Raw genomic sequence first — 20,714 nt, 5'->3', positions numbered from 1 at the left:
ATGTGCAGTCTTGGCTCGTTCGGTGATCCTCGTTCCAGGCGAGCCATTTTCCTCTTTATAAGTCCAAAACACATCGTCAAGTATATCTTGAGTCGTCGGTCGACTGGACGGGCCGCGTGCGATTATCTTCCCTACTAATGCTGAGAACTCTGCGTACAAAATTCGGTCAACGCGCGACTGGCAAATGCTAACCTCTTTATTTTCGGACTTTCTGGGGAAATCACTCGAAGTTTTATTTGCGGTGGGGGCCCAGTTCCACGTTGCGCCAGATGCCAGATGTTCTCCGCAGTCCCTTTGTTGCGGCCGTCCCTACTTAACTGCGGTGCTATAAAGCGTGAGTTTCTTACATCGATGCCTTGACAATAGAGCAGATTGCGGCATACATTTCTGCTAGCTCTTTGACACTTCCGTCCTGCAAACCCGGCAGCAGGAGAATGGTGTGAGACTTGACGCCCCCGTGAGCGATACAACTGACGTGGAGAATGTGCTGGCCCTTGAGAGAGCCTCTAACGCTGAAGTATGAATGGAAGTTGAAGAGCGCCATGTCAATGGTGTACGTGCCGGCGCAGTCCTCCTTCGCGAGCTCCTTTGGAAAAAGCCAGCATCAAGCCGTACTCAAGCCGGCAGGTGAGATTGTTGGGATCCATCACAGAGTGCTTTACTACATATGGATTCCTATGGTTAGCTAAACGCCGCCAGACAGAGAGCTGCTAACTCCGGCAAAGATTGCGACGTCTTCGGGGTTTAGCTTGCTGGTCTTGTCTAGGGGGACAAGCGGGTTGATGATTTGTATGAGCAGGGAACGCCGGTCTATGCGGAGATGATTGTCGCGCAGCCTGACAAACTTGCTGTAATCAAATCGGCGAATCTGGTTGTCGAATGGGAGGGGCCAACGTCGAGGAGTGTCACTTGCCTGTGTAGTACAGAATAGAAGCTGATGACTGGGCTTCTGATGGAGATGGTGCACATAGGCGTCGTCATGCTACCTGGCATTATAGCCAGTACGGACAATCGGCTTTGCTGTGAGGTTCTTTAGCATCAGAACGCCGGAGATGGGATGCATGAAAATGTAGGCGTGCTTGGGGGCGATGTGCTCGTGGTAGATCCTTGAGCTTGAGAAAGGTGCCTGGGAAAATAGCTTGACGTTGAAATTGGGCGACGGGAGGCGCTGGTGTGGATGTTTATCAGGTTGAAGAGCTGGCTTGCTGCCATATTGCTGGGCGAGAATAAGCAAGACATATAAGGCTAGTCTCATCTTGCAGCTGAGACAGTTTGGCGGATTCCATTGGCGGCGGCACGGGGTCATTTCCAACAACAACCGATAAAATTGCAGACATTAAATTAATTGAGACCCAGATTTAGTTCATCTAGTAGATCCTTTTAAGTTGTCAGCGAAGGAGAAGGCCATCAACGACGCACTGTTGGCTACAGATAATCGACACAAAGGACGAGGAGACAAAGCCAATTAGGACAATGGAGTGGATGTAAGAGCAGCTGGAGTTCAAAAAGCTGCAGCACGACGCCATCAGGATGCTCATCGGCCTGAAACAGCGCGACGTGTACCTTGCTGCGGCCCGTCAAAGATACCGGCCGCCTATCATACTCTAATGGTACTGCGACCAGCATCGGCACGTAATTGCGAGCTTGATAAAGTAAAAGGCAGTCAGCTGGGTCGGGGACACACCGCCTTGAGAACTATAGTCGTTATACCCTATCATATTCTGTTGAACCGCATCCCTGAAATAAAGTCCTTTTCATGGTCGCCAGACGCCAAGGCTAGCACGTATAAGAGCGTATAGTTAAACTAGGAGCACGAGTATTCCAAACACGTGGCTATTATTATACCACGAAGCTGATTTAAAAGCCTCACTAGACTAATTACTTCTTGCGTTGAAGATATCTGATAGTCCCATGGTCGTGATATCAAGTATGCTGCCATGTGTGTCCGCTCCTAATTCGCCCCTCTCCATTGACGCCATCATCTTTCGCATTTCCGTTCCATCACTTCCACCAGGACCTCGCTTATAGACCGCCTCCGCTAGCATTCGCAGCTGCATTGGGAATTGAGGGTCCCCGTATTGCTCAATAATATCGCTCTTCTCAACAGCACACCGAAGATCTGACCATTGTGAGGCATCCATTCCCAGCCGTTCGCAGGCTGCCCTTTTCTCGTCGTTCCACCAAGGAGGCAGCAGGCCCGAAATACTGGCAGCAGTTCTCAAGAAGTCCCGGAAGCCACGCAGTCCGCTGGTGTTGCCGGCATAAACACTACCCTCCATTAATTCGCCCTCCATGGTGTAAGTATCTTCCACACGGAGGCGGTAGGAATCAATAAGCAGCCTGTATACGTCGATCTCAGGGCGGTTGTGAAGCCACGTGCCTTTATCAAGGTGGGTGAAAGGCATGGAAATTGGTTGGTCCAGACCTTTTGGGGGGGACAGGCGGGTGCTTCTGGAATTTGGTACCGTGGACGAGGTGGCGCTTGTGGATCGATTGTTCCCGCAAATTTTCTTATGTGTTTTCCAATCAGCCTTTTGGCATTCTCGAGAGCAATATGGCGTTGAAGAGCATTTGGCGCATCTCTTCAGGGAGACCTCGGGTGGCCCTTTCCTACAGACAGTACATTTCGCATCCATTATAAAGCTCCTAGTTTAACCAAGAGGTATTAAAACGATGAGGGGAGCCGCAGTGGATGAAAAGGCCTGCTAGATGAAAAAAGAAAGTCTTGCTTAGCATGGGGCGAAGGAAAAGAGTTGCGGGGTAAAGTAAGCCAGGCAAGGCTAATCAAGCGGCCCTGTGGATTGGCCAAGTGTGGACGTTATTAATAGCCGATCGACTGTGCCGCTATGCAAGAATGGATGCTCGGAAAAGGAATTGCAGTTATGAAGAAGATATCTTCCAACCGGGCCAAACCATACGCCGAAGGAAGTTAGGAAGAAAGCTAACGTTGAGCCTTGGAGACTGTCGCGCTGAGACTGTCGTGGTGGAAGCTGCTGCACGTGGTGGTCTCGTGATCTCAATGCAGGCGCATGCTCGTTTGCAACAACAAGCAGTCATGCTTGTTTGACCAGGAAGCTGCAGATTTCCTTAGCTACTTACCTATATAGTAAATCGGGTCTCTAGATGTGTGAATTTCATCATCTCAATTGTTTATGAGTTCTTTATGGTTCATAGACTCCGAAATACCCAAAGTTATAAGGCTTGATAATTTAATATCAGATATCAATTCCCATGTGGAATACCTACCGTATTCCCTCGAAAAATTGGCCAGTGGGCCTCTGTTAGTGGAATGGTCGTCAACGCGAGACTTTTTATTCCCAAAGACGACCAAGTTGCCAACTCTTCGTTGTCAACTCAAGGAGTCTTGAAGAAAGATATGATCACTGATTCACGATGTTCCTAGAACTGCTTCAAAGAGACTCGTTGGTTCACATATATCCAAAATCTTCACAACTGAGAATGTGATCTATCATCTCCCGAAAAAGGCAAACATGCTAAACACAGGCGTATTGAGGCGAGAATTCATTGTTGACGGAATCAGCAATTTTCTTGTGATGGAAAAAGGAGAAGAAAGAACCCAGAGTATAAAGATTGGCTTGGATTTAACATGGCGATATTGGACGGTCAAATGGGTGAAAGTTTTTACAACTTGACCTTTCTGCCGTTTGCAACTACTACAAAGAACGCGGAATTCGCTTTGATATGTCGCCGTCTAGGCCATTCTGGAAAGGAAAGAGTTCTCATAGCCTTCAAAAAGTCAAGCTTTCAAATCCACAAGATTACCAAGGACTTACACTGCAAGGTATATAATAAACGAGGCAAAGACGGCAAAAAGAGAAGGTCTATGATGACGATGAGAGTTCCTTTTGCCGAAAAGGATGGGAATATCAACCTACATTAGCCACAAATGGCATTCACGACGATCAAAGTGACTCGACAACTCAACAAAGGCAACACTGTGCCTCGCAACTAGCATGAAGCAAAGAAATGCGAAGATTACCATGAGAAGTGACTCCCTGTGATGCAGAAGCAATACCAAATCTTTAACAGACTTGGATCCTAGTTGAAGCACCCGATAACGCGATTATAGTGAACAGTTTTTAGGTCTACGATGAGACATATTCTGTTGGAAATGAAGCCGTCAGAGGGAGACTGTTTATACGAGGAGATCAAATGAAGGGTACAGATTATACTACAGAAGAGATACTACAGAAGAGATACGCGCTGCCGTTGCACGTATAACATCAGTGATAGTATTTTGCGCCATCGTCGACTCTCAGGATCTCGAATAGAAGTAATATAATGCTATCACAGCGTTTCTAAATGCAAACATGAAGAAACTGGCAACGACGAGCATCCGAACCGCCAAAATGTGACGGGCCAAGTTACTGTCAAGGAGTTTGTAGCCATGGCCACAACGATTTCCAAGCATGCTACCCGCGTCCCAGGTGCCATCTACCGCAAACTGCAATCGGTTATAAGCGCCAGGACGGCCGTGTACGAGGTCTTTCAGCAGCTCGCTGTCTTGAGCCCAAGGCCCGACCCAGAGATAGAGGAGAGCAATGCGACTCACAAGTACTTTATTGATGCTTTACAAGAGGTATTTGAAGTTCTTGGCGGGCCTGCTTGGGCGCGAGAGCAGTACAGTCAGAGTAAGAGCCAGACTGATCGGGCATATGGTGGCAAAGAAGCTGAATTCAATGCCGAACTTGATGCCGACGTTCAGAAGGCCAACTTTTCAAACAAGTTTGCCGCGCTTGGCCTTGGAATCTCTACGCACGGCGGATCTGATACAGCTGCCGTAGACTCTAGCGGCGATGAAGAATCTGAGGTGGAGCGGAAGTTGACTGCCGCCGGGCACCAACGCCGCCAAATTCGGCCAGGTAGAGGCAGGAAGAAGAAGGGTGGCAAACGAGCCAAAAAGAGCAAGCAGGCGGTCGAAACTTCACGCCTGACGTTAGATCAGGTTCCCCTTGAAAGCTACCGCATCATCGAGGATGCAGATGGCATCACAACAGACTACCTTCTGGCTGTCTATGCCCTCTTTGAAGAGAGCTGCGACCTACGGCTGTACATGAGTGGCGTGTGGCACGAGGTTGCATACGAGGGCCTCAACAGCGCCGTGGCCGCTACTCTAGCTAATATAGCCACAGCCACTGTCAAGCGAGCCGAATCGGCCATCATGGTCGAATTTCCCGGCCACGAGTCGTACGAGAGAGTGATGCAGACCATCACTCGCGGCAATATAGAGAAGGCGCAGGGCAATTTCACAATGTCACTCTACCGAACCTGGGGCGTTGATGGGCGGGCAGAGAAGATGGAGGAGGCGAATCTGGATGTCAAGGAACAGTTTCTCATTTATGCATACCAAGATCTCGTAGACTTCGTGGTCGACTTCCAGGCCACTCGCAGCGGTAGCCGACGAAGCGCATGCTCAAGGAAATAGACAAGTGGAACCCAACCTTCGACCTTCAGCACGCAACCAAGGAGCAGAGATACCGCTGGCGTCGATCCTATACCATCAACTGGCTTTACGACCTGGTCAACGTCTATTCCAGCATTGTGGTCCAGCGCAACACGATGAAAGGGGAGCACCATGTGTATGAAAAGGTCGACTGGGCCGCCGACGGGGAGTGGAGCGTGCACGTGCGGCTCTTTGGCATTAATGAGTTTGCCGGCATTGTGACGTGAGCCACCTTTTTTTACTTTATTTATCGCCTTCTTTTTTCCCTGTAAATGTGGCAATATTTCTAACTAGAAGCAGCTCTCTAGCTATGCAAAAACCCGGCACCGACGTAAAGAAGCTCATTAGCCCAAGCTTGGTATTTCAACTGCAGTGCATAGTCGACTCTCTGATGGTTTCACGGGGTTGGTCCATCAGCACTTTTAAGGGACATGTATTGGAGCCACCAATCCGTGGGTTCCGGCCGAGACGAGACGTTGACCTGTTTCTGGATCGTGAGAACAAAAGATTCGGAAAGGGATATTTACAAGGCACGGACGTGCTGAAACAGCTGCTGGAGCAAGACAGCATGCTGAACGGCAGCCCCAGTCGACATCGGACACAGGTTGACGTTCTCGAAGGTCTAATATGGGATTTCCGAGACTGGTTAGGCGAGTCAAAGTACATGTATGGACTGAACACGCTGCCACCCTCCCGCTTTTCGGACAGCAACCCCAATGGCCTCTGGGAATACTCGCCTTTACTCTGCGGTACGGGACTAGTCGAAGGAACTTGCTTACCGCTTCGGTTTGATGCTCTGGGATCAGATACCGGAGCCAATGCTCCTGATTCACTTGCACAACATGCTAGTGCAGAAGAAATATCTCGACCGGCCTATTGGGCTTTTTGCTTCTCTAGAGAGCACATTCCCAGCAGCCTTCTTCGCCGATGGCCGCCCCCCCACCTCAAACTTCCCTCAGGCTCTCAGCAGCCAAATTAGCAAGACGAATACCCATTTCGCACAGCGCCAACGAGCCATGCACAAGAGGACAGCTAACACTATACGCGAGATGGTAGACGTTGCTGCGAACCGTTTCTTCCGCACCAAGTCCAATCTTCTGTTGCACTGCGAATCTGGATGGAATCCCGATCGCATCCCCGACGAGGACCTCGGCAAGCAGACCCTGCTATTCAATTTCCGCTCCCAACACTTAGATGTCGAGCCATCTAGACAAAACACGGGCAAAACCGAATCCCCTAACGCGGACGAACCCCGTCCGCTCTATTTAAAATACGACATTGGCCCCCCTTTGCCAGCGCTGTCCAGCCCTCCAAGACCTGGCAATCTGTCACGGCGAGATATGCTCGAGCTCATCCGATGCGACATCTACTCGGACATCTGTGGTCCTTTTCCTTACTCGAGTCTCAACTACTCTTGGGTAACGGCGCGAATTATGATGCTGTTCATGATGTTTGAAGACGAGCTTAAGAGACTAAATAACCCCTCGTATCACGAGATATACGTTACGAATAGCGGGCGCAACCCTGAGAAGCGGGTCTTGCTAGCAGTGACGGCCTTGTCTGAGAGCGATGAAGAGTGTCTACGGACTGTGGCTAGAGTTATGGAAGAGCAGAGAATGGGCTGGATGGATCACATCTATTGGGAAGATCTTGACACGTCCTTGGATCAATTCAGTCGGCGCATAAAAAGTGATAGAGATGATGTAATGGCGCAAGATGCATGTAGTGTTATGTAAACTAACCCTAAACTCGCCGCCATATTCGCCCTGGCAGAATAGAATTGTTCACTTCGCCAGCAATGCCCTTGATCTGGCTGGATGACGTTAATCAAACTAGCCGACTATGATCTATTTAGATGGCGTTTTAACCATGTGTGGGTCCGTCGTTATGTAGTAGTGTAAGCTTGATTAACTCCCATATTTCTGTACTGCTATACATTAAATTGACAATATATAAGCCCTACATTGATGCATTCAGCAGTAGGGTTAGCCATAGCAATTTTGAATGTTTATAGCATCCAAAATGGTCGATGGTCGATAACTGCAATTATCACGGTCAGCATAGTGGGTACATGGTTCATAATCTCTGTTATCCTTTACGTGGTATAAGACTTTTTTCTACTACCACGTCTCAAGGAAATACCAGGCACCAGAATAGTTTAATTAATGGAGTACTTCAATTATTGTATTTGACTACAAGCTATACATGTGTCGTTCAATGCGCTTGACGTATATTCTATCCTTAATTTAATGTTTTATATACGCTACAGCGCATATGTACATACGTCCACGTTTATTAGGAAACACATTTTTATATTGAGCGTTTGCACGAAGTACAGTAGGAAGAAAGGGTTGTGAAGCTTCAATACGATACTGAATATAATTATTATATTGTTAAATTTGGCGGATATGCAAATTTAGTGTTAAGACGCTAGTCCAGTCAAATCTTCTTATTAGAGGTGTTATAAACAACTCTTCGCTAATTATCTCATCAAATTCTTCTTCATTTTCCTCGCCGCTTTCTTCATCAGCTTCCTCGCTAAGGTCTTTATTAGACTGGCCGTCAGTCTAGCTATCATTTGAGCCCGAAGTCAAAGAATTTGAGCTTTCTCTATCACGGTCAATGAAGCCGGGGAGATCGCGTTCACTAACTTCTTGCGTCAATGAAGATAAGGCATCTTAGAGTTAGTCTAAGACTATAGCCGGGTTATAAGAAAAATAACCACATTTCTCCTAAGCTAATAGTATGACTGCTTTCTTAAAGGTTCTATTATATATCTCTTGAAAGTTGGAAAGGAAGTTAACCTTCCCGTAATTAGTATTTTCATCAGCAATCTCATGATAAAGAATTTCCTAATGCTAACGCTTGAATAAGCGGAAAACGCCTATATTTAGAGGTTGAAAATAATATGTGAGATATGATAGCAGGGGGAAGAGCTTAATGTTATTTTAACACGCAAAGGCCACGAATTCTAATATATAGTAACTATCACAGCTATCCATTAATAAAACACGAATTTCTGCAGGATCCTTTAACCTTGTATACTTTTTAAAGTATTAAAGCCACTTTAACACAAGGATATCATTTATATAGCCTTTAGGACTTGTTATAAGGACAACTCCGCCGTCCAGGTCGTTCTTAATCTAATAGCGAGGAATTTAAACACCAGGGAGAATTATAAATAAAAGGATAAAACGCCTGTTAGCAAAGATGCCCTTTACTGCTGTTATTGACACTTTATTACTGGAATTAGTAAGGACAGGGTTATTAAAAAGCCTAAAGGTATATATGATTATACCGCCTTAAAAATAGCTCATTATAAAGTCAGTTTTATTAAAATTTTATATATTCCTCTAATAAATGTTATTTTTAATAAGAAAACGCTTCTAGCTTTAAAAAAAGAACTTAACCGCACCTTTATCTTATATAGCCTTTTTTTTAATATCCCTTGAGGTGGATTTGCATATGTGGAACTTGTTCTTGGACCTTCTCATGAACCTGCGGGCCCAAGATCTTAAGGCCTTCTTTTCCTCGCCTTTAGCAATGAAAATTGCGTTTGCGTGCTAAATTAAAGCGCGGATATGAATATGATGCCCTTAAGTGACCTGGCGGTAGGCCTAGACAAGGATTTCCAGCTCCTCTGCCTTGTTAAAGAGAGTGCAGTTGCCGCTATTCTCTTTCCTTGAATATGCTCCTTTAATACAACTCCAAAGTTGCTTATACAGCATTTTAAAAGCATTAAATATCTGCTTAATTAATATATAAAATTGTGCATTATACAGCTTAGCAGCTGTAACAGTGCGTTACTTAATAATCTTAATATTACTTTATATAATTTTAAGTAAATTTATAATAAGATTAATTTATTTTTTTATTATAAATAAATTATTAATAAATATATCTATTATAGTAGTTTAATAAAAAAAATTAAAAATTAATAGTATTATAATAAAAATAAGTTATAATATAATATTTCTTATTATTAAAAACACAGTGTTAGTCGCGCTTTATATAATATTATTTTTCTTTAACAGTAATATTTACATACCTTAGTAAGGTTAAGATTTTAAAATAATAAAGGTATATAATAAAACATAAGTATTTAATTTATATAAGGAAACCTTATATAAATTAAGTATCTTATTTATTTTCCCTATCAACGCGCATTTTCCCAATCAGCGTCCCCCCCGTGCTATGTGGAGCTAGCACGGGGGTTGAGTTGATTTTGAGACCCACCTAGTAGATGATCCGGATTGGAAGAAAGAGTTCCATGCTATTGCTGGGCTTATATTCCAAGCATGTCTTCCTCTTAATCGGCTGTTTGAGGCGCAGGAAGAAGAGATGAAATTTTTCGTTTCGTATAAGATACCGCGAGGCATAGCACATCAGTGGGTAAGCATGGTGGACTAATGTAAAGAGTTGGAAGAAGAGTAGTAAATAATCTTATTAGCGGGACTAATAGCAGCTTGAATGCTTATTAGAATTGTATAAGTAATAGAAGTACTGGATGACCTTTCTTATAGTTTTTTTACTATATTTCCTTGTAATATTAATTCTTAGTAATAAAATGTTATATTAATAGTAATTTTGCTAATGTAATTGCGTAGTTATGATATTAAATTTTCTTTTTGTTACAGTGAAAGGCGGAATTAGGGTCGCCCTTTGTTAAGGCAGAGAAAATACCTCTAATTACGCTGACTTAGCCAAGCCAGGTAGAGGAAGCGTCTTATGAGCAGGGGAGGGGTTGCCGCCTTACGATTTATTGCTTCTTTATTTCCCCGTATAATATTTATATAAGATATATTTATAAAACAGCTTTATTAGCTTGTCTGGCTTTTAGCATTAAACTTTCAGGCTATTAAAGTTATAAGTAAGGTAGTCCTTTATAAGATTACCTGGCAAGCTTTAACTATGTTAAATATGAATCTTTTAATAGTAATATAAAGTTAGATTGCTATTATATTATAGCGACTGTCCTGCTGTGAAGATTTTAAAATTACTATTATTTACGCTTTATTACTTAAGTATAATATAGTTGCCCTTTTGTTTAACGAGTTCTGGGATAAGGATAGGGATATATTTAGAAGATTAGCTGGAGACTTTAATACTTATATAACTGGTTGTATTAGCAAATATGATGTCGTGCTGGCTCTCTTATCTCACATGGGCAAGGCTAATGCGGCTTCTGCTGCTGCTAGTATGCGGTCTAGTTACAGAGCTTTTAAGCTGGTTATTGTAGTGGGAATCTGTGGCGGCGTGCCGTGTAATAGCTAAGGCGAGATGTTTTTAAGAGATATAATTATTAGTAATTATATTATCCAATATAATTTTAGCAGGAACTATCCTGATAGCTTTATATGTAAGAATATAGAGGAAGATAATTTATGTAAATATAATAAAAATATTTACAGCTTTTTAGTAAAACTTAGTATAAGTAGCAGTTAAGATAAGCTTTATGTAAAAACTGCTTATTTTTTTAGGCAGCTTTAAAAACAGGCTGTGAAGTATTAAGTAAAGTATAGATATCCTGGGATAGCTGAAGATAAGCTATTTGAGCTGAGCTATTGCCATAAGCACTGCAACTTAGTGGCATGTATCTGTAGTAATTGCCATGGAAAAAAGAATCTAGTATATAATAAAGCCTGTATGTTATTGTGTAATAATTTAAGGTGTGATAAAGAATACCTAGTGGAGAGAAGCTGAGTAAAAGAGTAAGGTAAAGTATAAGAGCCTGCTATCTATATTAGTACAGTTACATCTGGTAATACGGTTATGAAGTCGGGAGAAGACCGGGATAGGATTGCTAAGAAAAAGGGTGTGATTGTATTTAAGATAAAGGGAGCTGGAGTATAGGAAAATTTGTTATGTATTGTAGTTAAGGGTGTGTGTGATTATGCTGACTGCTATAAGAACAAGCCATGGCAGTATTTTACAGCAGCGGTAGCGGCATCTGTATTAAAGGTAATTTTTAAATAGTATATTTAAATAGATAGAGCTTGTGGCTAATTTGTTAAAGAACCACTAAAGAGTTATTTTCTTGTTTTATTTAAGCGAAACTTGAATTTTATTAGGAGGGAGACCATTTTGTCAAGGCTTTTGGAAAAGATTTGGCCAGGCGTGAATAAGGAAGACTGCCAGAGAACTATTATTAAAGGCCTTGGCGGCGTTGGCAAGACACAGATTGCGTTAAAGGCTGTCTATTTACTCTATAATAAGCATCTAGACTGCTTTATTTTCTAGGTGCTAGCAGTAGATGCAACTAGTTTTAAAAACGCTTACTGTAATATTAGTAAATAGTTAAAGATTAAGTAAATTAATAAAGATAAGGCTAATGTTAAGCAGCTTGTTAAGGCTGCCCTGGGTGAAGAGAGCAGTGGTAGCTGGCTTTTAGTTGTTGATAATGCGGATAATATAGATCTGCTTTTTGGCACTACTGGGCTCTTACTTTATCTCCTGTTTAGTTAAAAAGGCTTAATCTTATTTATAACATGGAATTATAAGGCAGCAGTAAAGCTGGATATTTTAACAGAGAACATTTTTAGTATAATAGAAATAGCTAGCAGTAAAGCTGGATATTTTAACAGAGAACATTTTTAGTATAATAGAAATAGCTAGCAGTAAAGCCCTTAGCCTGCTATAGAAAGGTTTAAAAAAGAGCTAGACGAGTAGTATAAAGGCTATAAAAAGGCTGCTTAATATTTTAGCAAATTTACTGCTAGTAATTAAGCAGGCATTGGCATATATGGCTATGAAATATATATTAACTTTAGATTACCTTGAACTTTGTGAGTTAGAGCTTAAGAATATAATTGATTTATTAAGTAAAGATTTTAAGGACTGATATTAATACAAGGAGATTTAGAACCCAGTGGCTATGACATGGCTTATTTTATTTAGCTATATTATACAGCATGACCACCTAGTAGTAGAGTATTTTAAATTTATGAGCATTTTAGTAGAAAAAGATATTCTAAAATCTCTTTTACTTATAGCTTTAAAAATAAAGGTTATAGAGGCAATTAGGACACTACAGGCATATGTATTTATTACTTAGTAAGAGGGAGATTTATTTAATATGCACTGGCTTGTGTGACTAGTAATGTGAAACTAGCTAGAGAAAGAAAGGGAGCTGGAGGAATGTATAAAGTTTACGGTACAGCGGCTTGATGAGGTAATGCCGTCTCTAGAGCATAAGAACAGAGTTGTATGGATGAAGTATCTACCACATGCACAGGCTCTCTTAGCTCTTTTAAAGCTTCTAGAATATTTCACAGGCAAGGAGGCAGAAGCTAGTCTATTTTCTAAGGTGGCCGAAGGAAATAATCTACTGGGACAATATTAAAGAGCAGAGCAGATGCATCAGCGGGCACTCGAGCTAAGGGAGAGGGCGCTTGGCAAAGACCATCCAAACACACTTAATAACATAAATAACCTCGTGCAAGTGCTTTCTCATCTAGGCAAATATAAGGAGGCAGAGAAGATACATTGGCAGACACTCGAGTTAAAGGAGAAGGCGCTTGGCAAAGACTATCCAAACACACTTACTAGCATGGGTAACCTCGCGGGTGTGCTTTTTAATCTAGGCAAATATAAGAAGGCAGAGAAAATATATCAGCAGACACTCGAGCTAATGGAGAAGGTTCTTGGCAAACATTATCCAGACACACTTACTAGCATAAATAACCTCGCGCAAGTGCTTTCTAACTTAGGTAAATATGAGGAGGCAGAGAAGATGCATTAGCAGACACTCGAGCTAATAAAGAAGGCGCTTGGCAAAGACCATCCAAACACACTTAATAGCATGAATAACCTCGCGCAAGTGCTTTCTCATCTAGGCAAATATGAGGAGGCAGAGAAAATACATCAGCAGACACTCGAGCTAAAGGAGAAGGCGCTTGGCAAAGACCATCCATCGACACGAACAAGTCAGAATAATCTCGCGAACTGCCTAATAGCAAAGAGCAGGCAAGTATTTATAGCTTAATTTAATATTCTCTATCCCTATAGTAAAAATAGAACAAGTGCTTGCAGGTGTGTTAGGCTAGTCCGTATATATAAAACAGTTAGGCTTATACAACCTACTCGCAGTTATGCGCAGTCACTACCATACTATCTCACTTAAAACTTATCTTTAATTTTTTTTTACTGTACCTCGAATATCGCCTTTATAATTTCTTGTTTCTAGCTATATTATCGAATAGCTCGGGTTAACTGCTAGGCTAGTACTTGCGCTGCTAGAGTTAGAAAATCAGGAGTTCCATATAGCTTTCTATAGGCTTGTAATTTAGGCTTATTTTTTATACTATTTTACATAATCTAATTAAATATTAAAATAAAGTCTTCTTAAACATTTCTAAGAAATAAGTAAATCTTTATAAAAGAATATTTTGCTTAGAGTGAATTTAATATACTATATGCAGTAGGATGCGGCTAGCTTTAATACACTAGAGGGCCATTTATATAAGACTGTATGATGTAACTGCTATTGGCCTAAAACCCCCTTGCATCCTAAAGAGATGTTGGTGGCTGACATGGAAATATTCATCATCTCTTCCTTGTCCGCCAGCGTCTGTTTCGCGGACTCCTCCAGGCGAGGATCACACTTTCCGACAATCTCCAAGAAGGTTTCGAGACTTTCACCAATGGCCTTGGTGTCCTCCTGTATCAATTCGTTCAACTTGCTCTGGGGCTCGACAAATCCCTCAAGCTGGCCGATGGTGTCTGATAGCTGTGTCATAATAGACTCGCACTGGTCCTTTTTGTACAAGGCCCATTTCAGACCTTCTACCTGGGTATTTGCCTTCTGACATCTCTTCTCAACAATGTTTCGCATTTTCATATTCAAGCGCTTAAAACGAGAAGGAGTGAGATTGCTATCCTCGCTCGCAAGAGAGCACTCGCTGTCGACGTCATTGTGTTTCAATTTCTCCGATTCTGTTTGGGCTTTTTTTAGGACGCCGTTCAACTTTTCGACCACGTCTTCAATAGTTCCAATTGCTTTACGATCTGCGTTGATGGCTCGAGCTGGTGAACTGTTCTGTGAATTCTCATCTTGGGAAGAAGCCTCGCTTTGTGGCTGGGAGCAAATCCCGTGGCTTGGCCCCATCGTGACAGCCGGAGCTGTATGACGGCCAAACGCGCCTGGTATAGCTTGAAATCATCTTCAAAGGCTCGGGCGAGCTGGATGCACCCGAATCCCTGCACGATTATCGGCAGTAGATGAGTGATATTGGAGATGGATTCCATTTTCTTTGCGGCTACAAATGAAATCTAGCTTTTTTTTCCTCGTCCGATCGGACGGGGTCTTTCATATATGCCATGAACAACTAACAACGCATCATTCCAAAATCCTTACGGTGGCAGTGCAAGTCCACCCTTTTTGGGCTCACAATCTGGCCAACATCTTAATACTCAGCAGAGGAGCGCTGATAGGCTTGAGTGCCGCGGGGTCGGAGGTGCGGGGTTAGAGCTCGCGTGTCAGGTACAGGCAGCATCAGGTACATATACATGCACTCATGGAACATGGCGAGCCATTATTATCAGCAATGGAGAGACAACCCGCAGACGCCTGCTCTCTATCTTCCCCGCTCTTGCCCTCTCTCTACAGTTTCATTAAAGTGGGTACTTGGCATGAATCAAAGGATGCCTGGCAAAGCTGAGCTGCCCAGTCAGCCTTGCCAGCCTTGCCAGCCTCCTGACGTGGCTCCCATCAAATCCAAGACGTACATTTATCAGCAGATGGGCTGCTCATTACATGTTGAGTAGCGAAGAGGGACACGCACCGGATGTTGTACCCCATAGTCTACACCACGACCCCCAACGACTGATATCTCCGGAATGGCTACGCACACTCCCGTGAGCTTATCAGCAGGCCAGAATCATGGTTTTCAACTCGGAGTCAACAACGGGACGATTGGGAGCATCATTTTCAACAACAGTACAGAAGATGACTGCTTAAAGGAGCTGCGCCTGACTGACCCTCGCTATGACAAACAGCGAATCAAAGATACCAAGGGCGGCCTGCTGAAAGGCTCGTACAAATGGATCCTCGACCACCCTGACTACCATCAATGGCGCGACAACGACCAGTGTCGGCTTCTCTGGATCAAGGGCGATCCGGGCAAGGGAAAGACCATGCTGCTCATGGGCATTGTCGACGAACTGGAGCAGCAGCCCGCCCTGCTCAAGCAGGCGGAACAATCGATTTCTCACGCCACCGTCCTATCATACTTCTTCTGCCAAGGCACGGACTCGAACCTCAAGAGTGCGACTGCGGTCTTGAGAGGGCTGATATTCCTCCTCGCCGTTCAACAGCCGTCGCTCACCTCGCGTCTGCGCGAGAAGTACAAAGAATCCGGTCCCAAGCTCTTTGACGATATCAATGCGTTCTTCGCCCTGTCCGAGATTCTCAGCGGTATGATACAACATCCCAGCCTGGCAAGAGCATATATTGTGATCGACGCACTCGACGAGTGCGAGACCGACCGGCAGCTCCTTTTGAAGTTCGTCGCCGAGAACACGTGTGCTTCCCGTGTCAAGTGGATAGTCTCTAGTCGAAACTGGCGTGAGATAGACGAGCAGCTAGGATCTGCTGCAGGGAAAGCCAAGCTTTGCCTCGAGCTAAACGAGAAATCCATCTCCGCTGCCGTCAGCACGTACATCCAGCATCGCGTGGATCAATTGGCGCTGTTGAAGGACTATGACATCGAAACAAAGTCTGCCGTTCAAAACCATCTGGCTCTTAACGCGAATGACACGTTCCTCTGGGTGGCCTTGGTTTGTCAAGACCTCGCAAAGATTGCACCTTGGAACACACTCGACAAGCTGGAGGAAATGGCCGAGGCATTTCCATCAGGACTCGATTCGCTTTATCAGCGAATGATGAAACGAATCGACAATTCAGACAGTGCACGCCTCTGCAAACGTATCCTCGCTGTTGTGTCGGTCGTGTATCGGCCAGTTACCCTAGAGGAGCTTCCTTCTCTCGAGAAGGCGCTGGAAAAGATTAAACCTCATTATCTTTCAGATATTGTCGAGTCATGCGGCTCTCTCCTGACTCTTCGGAATGGTGTCATCTACTTTGTGCATCAGTCTGCCAAGGACTACTTGAAGGATAAGGAAACCAAGACAATCTTCCCCTATGGCCCCACAGAGGCTCACCACGATATATTCTTGCGGTCGCTAGTTGCCATGTGCAAGCTGCGCCAAGACATTTACGACCTACGCCATCCTGGATTTTCTATTGACGATCTTAAAGTGCCTGTTCCAGATCCGTTGGCGCCCGTACGGTATTCTTGCGCCCACTGGGTTAACCACCTTTGTGACGCAAGGAATCAAGGTTCAGGAAGCAAAGTGATTGATTACGGAGAAGTTTTTCAATTCTTAAAGCAGCATTTCCTATGCTGGGTTGAGGCGTTAAGTTTAATCCAGCAGGCACCAAGGAGTGTCAATTTAATTCAAAGTTTACAGGCCCTTTTACAGGTAAATCTATATAATAAAATATGGGAATTATTATTCAGCATCCCCGCTTCGTTATCCAACACCCCTACTGTTGCTAATGTCATGAAATTGAAGCTATTTTAATATTCTTCTACTGCCTCTACTGCCTCTACTGCCTCTATTATCCCTACAACCTCCACTACCTCTGCTACCTCTACTGCCTCCACTGCTTTTATCTACTGCTTCAAGTATTATCTAGTGGTTAAGTATTTTTATACATGTGCTTACTACCTCGTCAAATCACGGCCAGGATGCTGGATAATAAAACTGGGATGCTGAATAATATTTCTCTAAAGTTTGAGATTTATTACTAACCTTATGATAGAGGGACTGTAATAAAGAGCAATCCGATTTTCTGAAGGACTGCCTGCGAATCCTTCAAGCAAACTTATCAATTATTAAGATCGCACCTCTCCAAATATATTCTTCAGTTCTTATTTTTGCTCCGTGGAAAAGTATTGTTAGGAATCACTTTAAGAATGTGATACCCAAGTGGATATCTCTCAACCCAAGGACAAGGGAGCATTGGGATCAATGTATACAAACACTCGAAGGTCATAACAGCTCGGTTTATTCAGTGGCCTTCTCGCCGGACTCATCGCAAATAGCATCAGCCTCAGGTAATAGAACTGTGCGGCTATGGCGTGCTGATACAGGCGAGTGTATACAAACACTTGAAGGTCATAGCGGCCTAGCTGGGTCAGTGGCCTTCTCCCCAGACTCATCACTTATAGCATCAGCCTCATTTGATAAGACAATACGGCTATGGCGCGCTAGTACAGGCGAGTGTATACAAACACTTAAGGGTCATAGCAGCTCAGTTCGCTCCGTGGCCTTCTCGCCGGATTTATTACAAATAGCATCAGCCTCAGATGATAAAACCGTTTGGCTATGGCGTGTTAATACAGGAGAGTATATACGAACACTCAAGGGTCATAGCAGCTCGGTTCGTTCTGTGACTTTCTCTCCAGACTCATTACTTATAGCATCAGCCTCAGATGATAAAACTGTACGGCTATGGCACGCTGATCTTGGCAAGCACAAACAGACACTTAACGGCCATATGGGCTGGGTTCGTTCTGTGGCTTTCTCGCCGGACTCATCCCTTATAGCATCAGCCTCGGATGATACTACTGTACGGTTATGGTGCGCTGGTATTGGCGAGTGTATACGAACACTCAAAGGCCATAGCGACACGGTTCAGTCCGTGGCCTTCTCACCGGACTCATCACTTATAGCATCGGCATCAGATGATAAAACTATACGGCTATGGATCGCCGCTACAGGCGAGTGTATACAAACACTCAAAGGCCATAGGGGCTGGGTTCGATCCGTGGCCTTCTCGCCAGACTCATCACTTATAGCATCGGCATCAGATGATAAAACTATACGGCTATGGCGCGCTGATGTTGGCGAACATAAGCAGACACACGAGGGCCATAGCGACAAGGTTGAGTCTGTGGCCTTCTCGCTGGACTTATCGCAATAGCATCTGCCTCATTTGATAAAACTGTGCGGCTGTGGAGCGCCACTACAGGCGAGTGTATACAAACGCTTGAAGGTCATAGCAGCTCAGTTTATTCTGTAGCTTTCTCTCCAGATTCATCACTCATAGCATCAGCCTCAGATGATAGAACCGTGAGGCTATGGCGCGCCAGTACAGGCAAGTGTATACAAACACTTAGAGGCCATAAGGGCTGGGTGCAATCTGTAGCCTTCTCACCGGACTCATCCCTTATAGCATCAGCCTCATTTGATAAGACTATTCGGCTATGGAGCGCCACTACAGGCGAGTGTATAAAAATACTTGAAGGCCATAGTGAATGGGTTCAATCCGTGGCCTTCTCACCGGACTCATCACTTATAGTATCAGGCTCAAATGACAACACAGTGCGGCTGTGGCAGGCCACTACAGGCGAATGTATACGAACACTCAAGGGCCATAGTGACTGGGTTCGATCCGTAGCCTTCTCGCCGGACTCATCACTTATAGCATCAGGCTCAAAGGACAAGACAGTGCGGCTATGGCGAGCTGATAGAAGTCAGTGGGAACAGATATTTAATATTGGAGATATATATCATTTATCTTTTAGCCCTATGGATTTACAGCTTATTACAAATAGAGGGGCATTCACTGTAACAGAAACTAATCACATTTTCCAGGCTACTGGCTATGGACTTAGCAAAGACCGGTATTGGATTACATGGAATGGAAAGAATCTACTCTGGTTGCCAGCAGAATATCGAATACAGTGTAGTGCTGTATGTGGGTCAACAATAGTAACCGGTACTTATTCAGGCCTGGTTTTAGTTATTATATTTTCAGATTATATATAGGACACTAGTATCTAGGACTCCAGTTTTATTATCAAGTACTTTTAGAATATAAATATTTTATATCTATATTTATTTATTATTATAAAAATAAATATTATTTGTTAGAGCTAGGTAATATTTGTAAGTAATAATAAACCCTGTATAGTCTTCTCCACGGGCTTTATATTTTTATTTTTTTTATTTAGCTGCTATTGTAGCTTATTTCAACGTCAGAGTCTTTGTTATTAATCTTAGAAAATAACACTGCCTCTTGATTTTAACATGGCTTTAAGTTTTTCAAGTATGACATGGATTTGTATCTCGTCTTCCACCTTAACTCGGGTATTGTAACCAAGATAAACGTTGATATATGTAGTCATCTGTCGTTAATGAAGCTTCCATGTCTTAACCCGTTTTGCATGGCTAAGGGTTATTTCTTCTGCTTCTAGAGTTGGTTCGTCTTTTTCGTCCTCAACAAGGTATCTGAGGCCGTTTATCTGGATTGTATCGTTGATCGCTCTCTTCCACTCGATCCAGCCGCTGGAGACTCGAGCTATTTGATCGGGACGAATTCGCTTGAGTTTTTAAGTGGGCCAGACATCTTTCAAGTACTTTAGCCTGATTGCAGGACGATACTTAGTCTGCGAGCAACAGTTTCGCCGTGCAGGAGCGCGGCTCCGCTTTCTAGTCTAGCTTCTTTTTTAACCTTAGAAGAGGGGCTCTTTGGTTCAAGATTCGAGATATTTTGGGGGAAGTCTGGTTTATGCAATAACCCTTCTGTAATTAATTAACCCGAAGTTGGAGTAGAGTCAGGAACAGATATGGTAGAGTAAAGGGTTCCTTTGTAAACTGAGCGGAAAGCTTCCACAGGGGTATTATCAACGCTTTTGTTAAATCTGGGAAAGCGTTCTTCCTGTATGAATCTAAGGTCAAGGGTAAAGTGAAATAGTTATAATCTTAGATTATATTTATAGCATTTTTGTGTTATTTTATTATCGTAAATAGGGTAATCCACATAGGAAATATCAGTACCTAGGCGTGCAGGAGTCGGCCTAGCTATAGTTTATAAGTGTAGCAGCCATATCGCGTTACAATAGTATAAGGCTAAGCTAATTAAACCTATATTTTCATTATTTATATTCTGTTCTAAGGTCAGCGCTAGTAATTTAACCTAGAAGGTTAAATAAGGAAGAAGTAATAGTCTAATATAGCCAGTGAAATAAGGACTAATGGTAAAAGATATTTTTAGAAAGAATTAGTTATAAAGAAGAGAAAGGAAAGGCAGGAACTCTTACATGTGCACAATTACATGACCGACACAGAGAATTCAGACTGGGTCAACTCTGGGTGCCCTTCCGGCCGGGTCGGGCTGCTTATTCGCACAACACCCGTTCGTTTCTCGATTTTTCGTTTTTTTCCGACTTTTCGATCTTTT

General features: G+C 43.4%; 6 protein-coding genes across 6 annotated transcripts; 3 read left to right on the top strand and 3 right to left on the bottom strand.

Annotated features, from left to right (window-relative positions):
* Window positions 1-343: 343 nt before the first annotated feature.
* Window positions 344-1,255, bottom strand: GGI43DRAFT_388486 (uncharacterized protein; the record flags this gene model as incomplete). Its single annotated transcript, XM_083204079.1, has 3 exons — window positions 344-586; window positions 716-913; window positions 1,010-1,255. The coding sequence occupies 3 exons, from the start codon at window positions 1,253-1,255 to the stop codon at window positions 344-346; spliced, it is 687 nt and encodes a 228-aa protein (XP_083055571.1).
* Window positions 1,256-1,874: 619 nt separating this feature from the next.
* Window positions 1,875-2,405, bottom strand: GGI43DRAFT_388485 (uncharacterized protein; the record flags this gene model as incomplete). The annotated part of the gene is made up of 1 exon (XM_083204078.1): window positions 1,875-2,405. The coding sequence occupies one exon, from the start codon at window positions 2,403-2,405 to the stop codon at window positions 1,875-1,877; it is 531 nt and encodes a 176-aa protein (XP_083055570.1).
* A 2,003-nt stretch (window positions 2,406-4,408) lies between these two features.
* Window positions 4,409-7,200, top strand: GGI43DRAFT_388484 (uncharacterized protein; the record flags this gene model as incomplete). The annotated part of the gene is made up of 4 exons (XM_083204077.1): window positions 4,409-5,414; window positions 5,447-5,687; window positions 5,765-6,213; window positions 6,314-7,200. 4 exons carry the CDS (start codon window positions 4,409-4,411, stop codon window positions 7,198-7,200), a joined length of 2,583 nt encoding a protein of 860 aa, XP_083055569.1.
* Window positions 7,201-10,384: 3,184 nt separating this feature from the next.
* Window positions 10,385-13,275, top strand: GGI43DRAFT_431653 (uncharacterized protein; the record flags this gene model as incomplete). The annotated part of the gene is made up of 16 exons (XM_083209437.1): window positions 10,385-10,399; window positions 10,433-10,725; window positions 10,771-10,850; window positions 11,001-11,133; window positions 11,212-11,287; window positions 11,318-11,425; window positions 11,492-11,659; window positions 11,705-11,753; window positions 11,787-11,924; window positions 12,025-12,081; window positions 12,169-12,285; window positions 12,388-12,503; window positions 12,576-12,770; window positions 12,819-12,899; window positions 12,933-13,017; window positions 13,048-13,275. The coding sequence occupies 16 exons, from the start codon at window positions 10,385-10,387 to the stop codon at window positions 13,203-13,205; spliced, it is 1,869 nt and encodes a 622-aa protein (XP_083055568.1). The 3' UTR covers window positions 13,206-13,275.
* A 450-nt stretch (window positions 13,276-13,725) lies between these two features.
* GGI43DRAFT_271474 (uncharacterized protein) lies at window positions 13,726-14,936 on the bottom strand. Its single transcript, XM_083201089.1, has one exon. The coding sequence runs from the start codon at window positions 14,568-14,570 to the stop codon at window positions 13,947-13,949; it is 624 nt and encodes a 207-aa protein (XP_083055567.1). The 5' UTR covers window positions 14,571-14,936; the 3' UTR covers window positions 13,726-13,946.
* Window positions 14,937-18,756, top strand: GGI43DRAFT_271475 (quinon protein alcohol dehydrogenase-like superfamily). The gene is made up of 2 exons (XM_083201090.1): window positions 14,937-16,945; window positions 17,289-18,756. Exons 1-2 carry the CDS (start codon window positions 15,302-15,304, stop codon window positions 18,450-18,452), a joined length of 2,808 nt encoding a protein of 935 aa, XP_083055566.1. The 5' UTR covers window positions 14,937-15,301; the 3' UTR covers window positions 18,453-18,756.
* Window positions 18,757-20,714: the final 1,958 nt, after the last annotated feature.

This window comes from Trichoderma evansii, assembly GCF_050947405.1.
Source record: "Trichoderma evansii strain SZMC 28006 chromosome Unknown GGI43scaffold_33, whole genome shotgun sequence".
NCBI lineage: Eukaryota > Fungi > Ascomycota > Sordariomycetes > Hypocreales > Hypocreaceae > Trichoderma > Trichoderma evansii.
This window is presented reverse-complemented; position numbering and strand designations above follow the sequence as displayed.

What these genes read in the sequence shown, in the direction of transcription:
- GGI43DRAFT_271475 (XM_083201090.1), top strand. Translation starts at nt 15,302, where the DNA reads ATGGCTACGCACACTCCCGTGAGCTTATCAGCAGGCCAGAATCATGGT. An exon ending in GTTTACAGGCCCTTTTACAG is followed by an intron (nt 16,946 to 17,288) that starts GTAAATCTATAT and finishes ACCTTATGATAG; the next exon opens with AGGGACTGTAATAAAGAGCA.
- GGI43DRAFT_271474 (XM_083201089.1), bottom strand. Translation starts at nt 14,570, where the DNA reads ATGGGGCCAAGCCACGGGATTTGCTCCCAGCCACAAAGCGAGGCTTCT.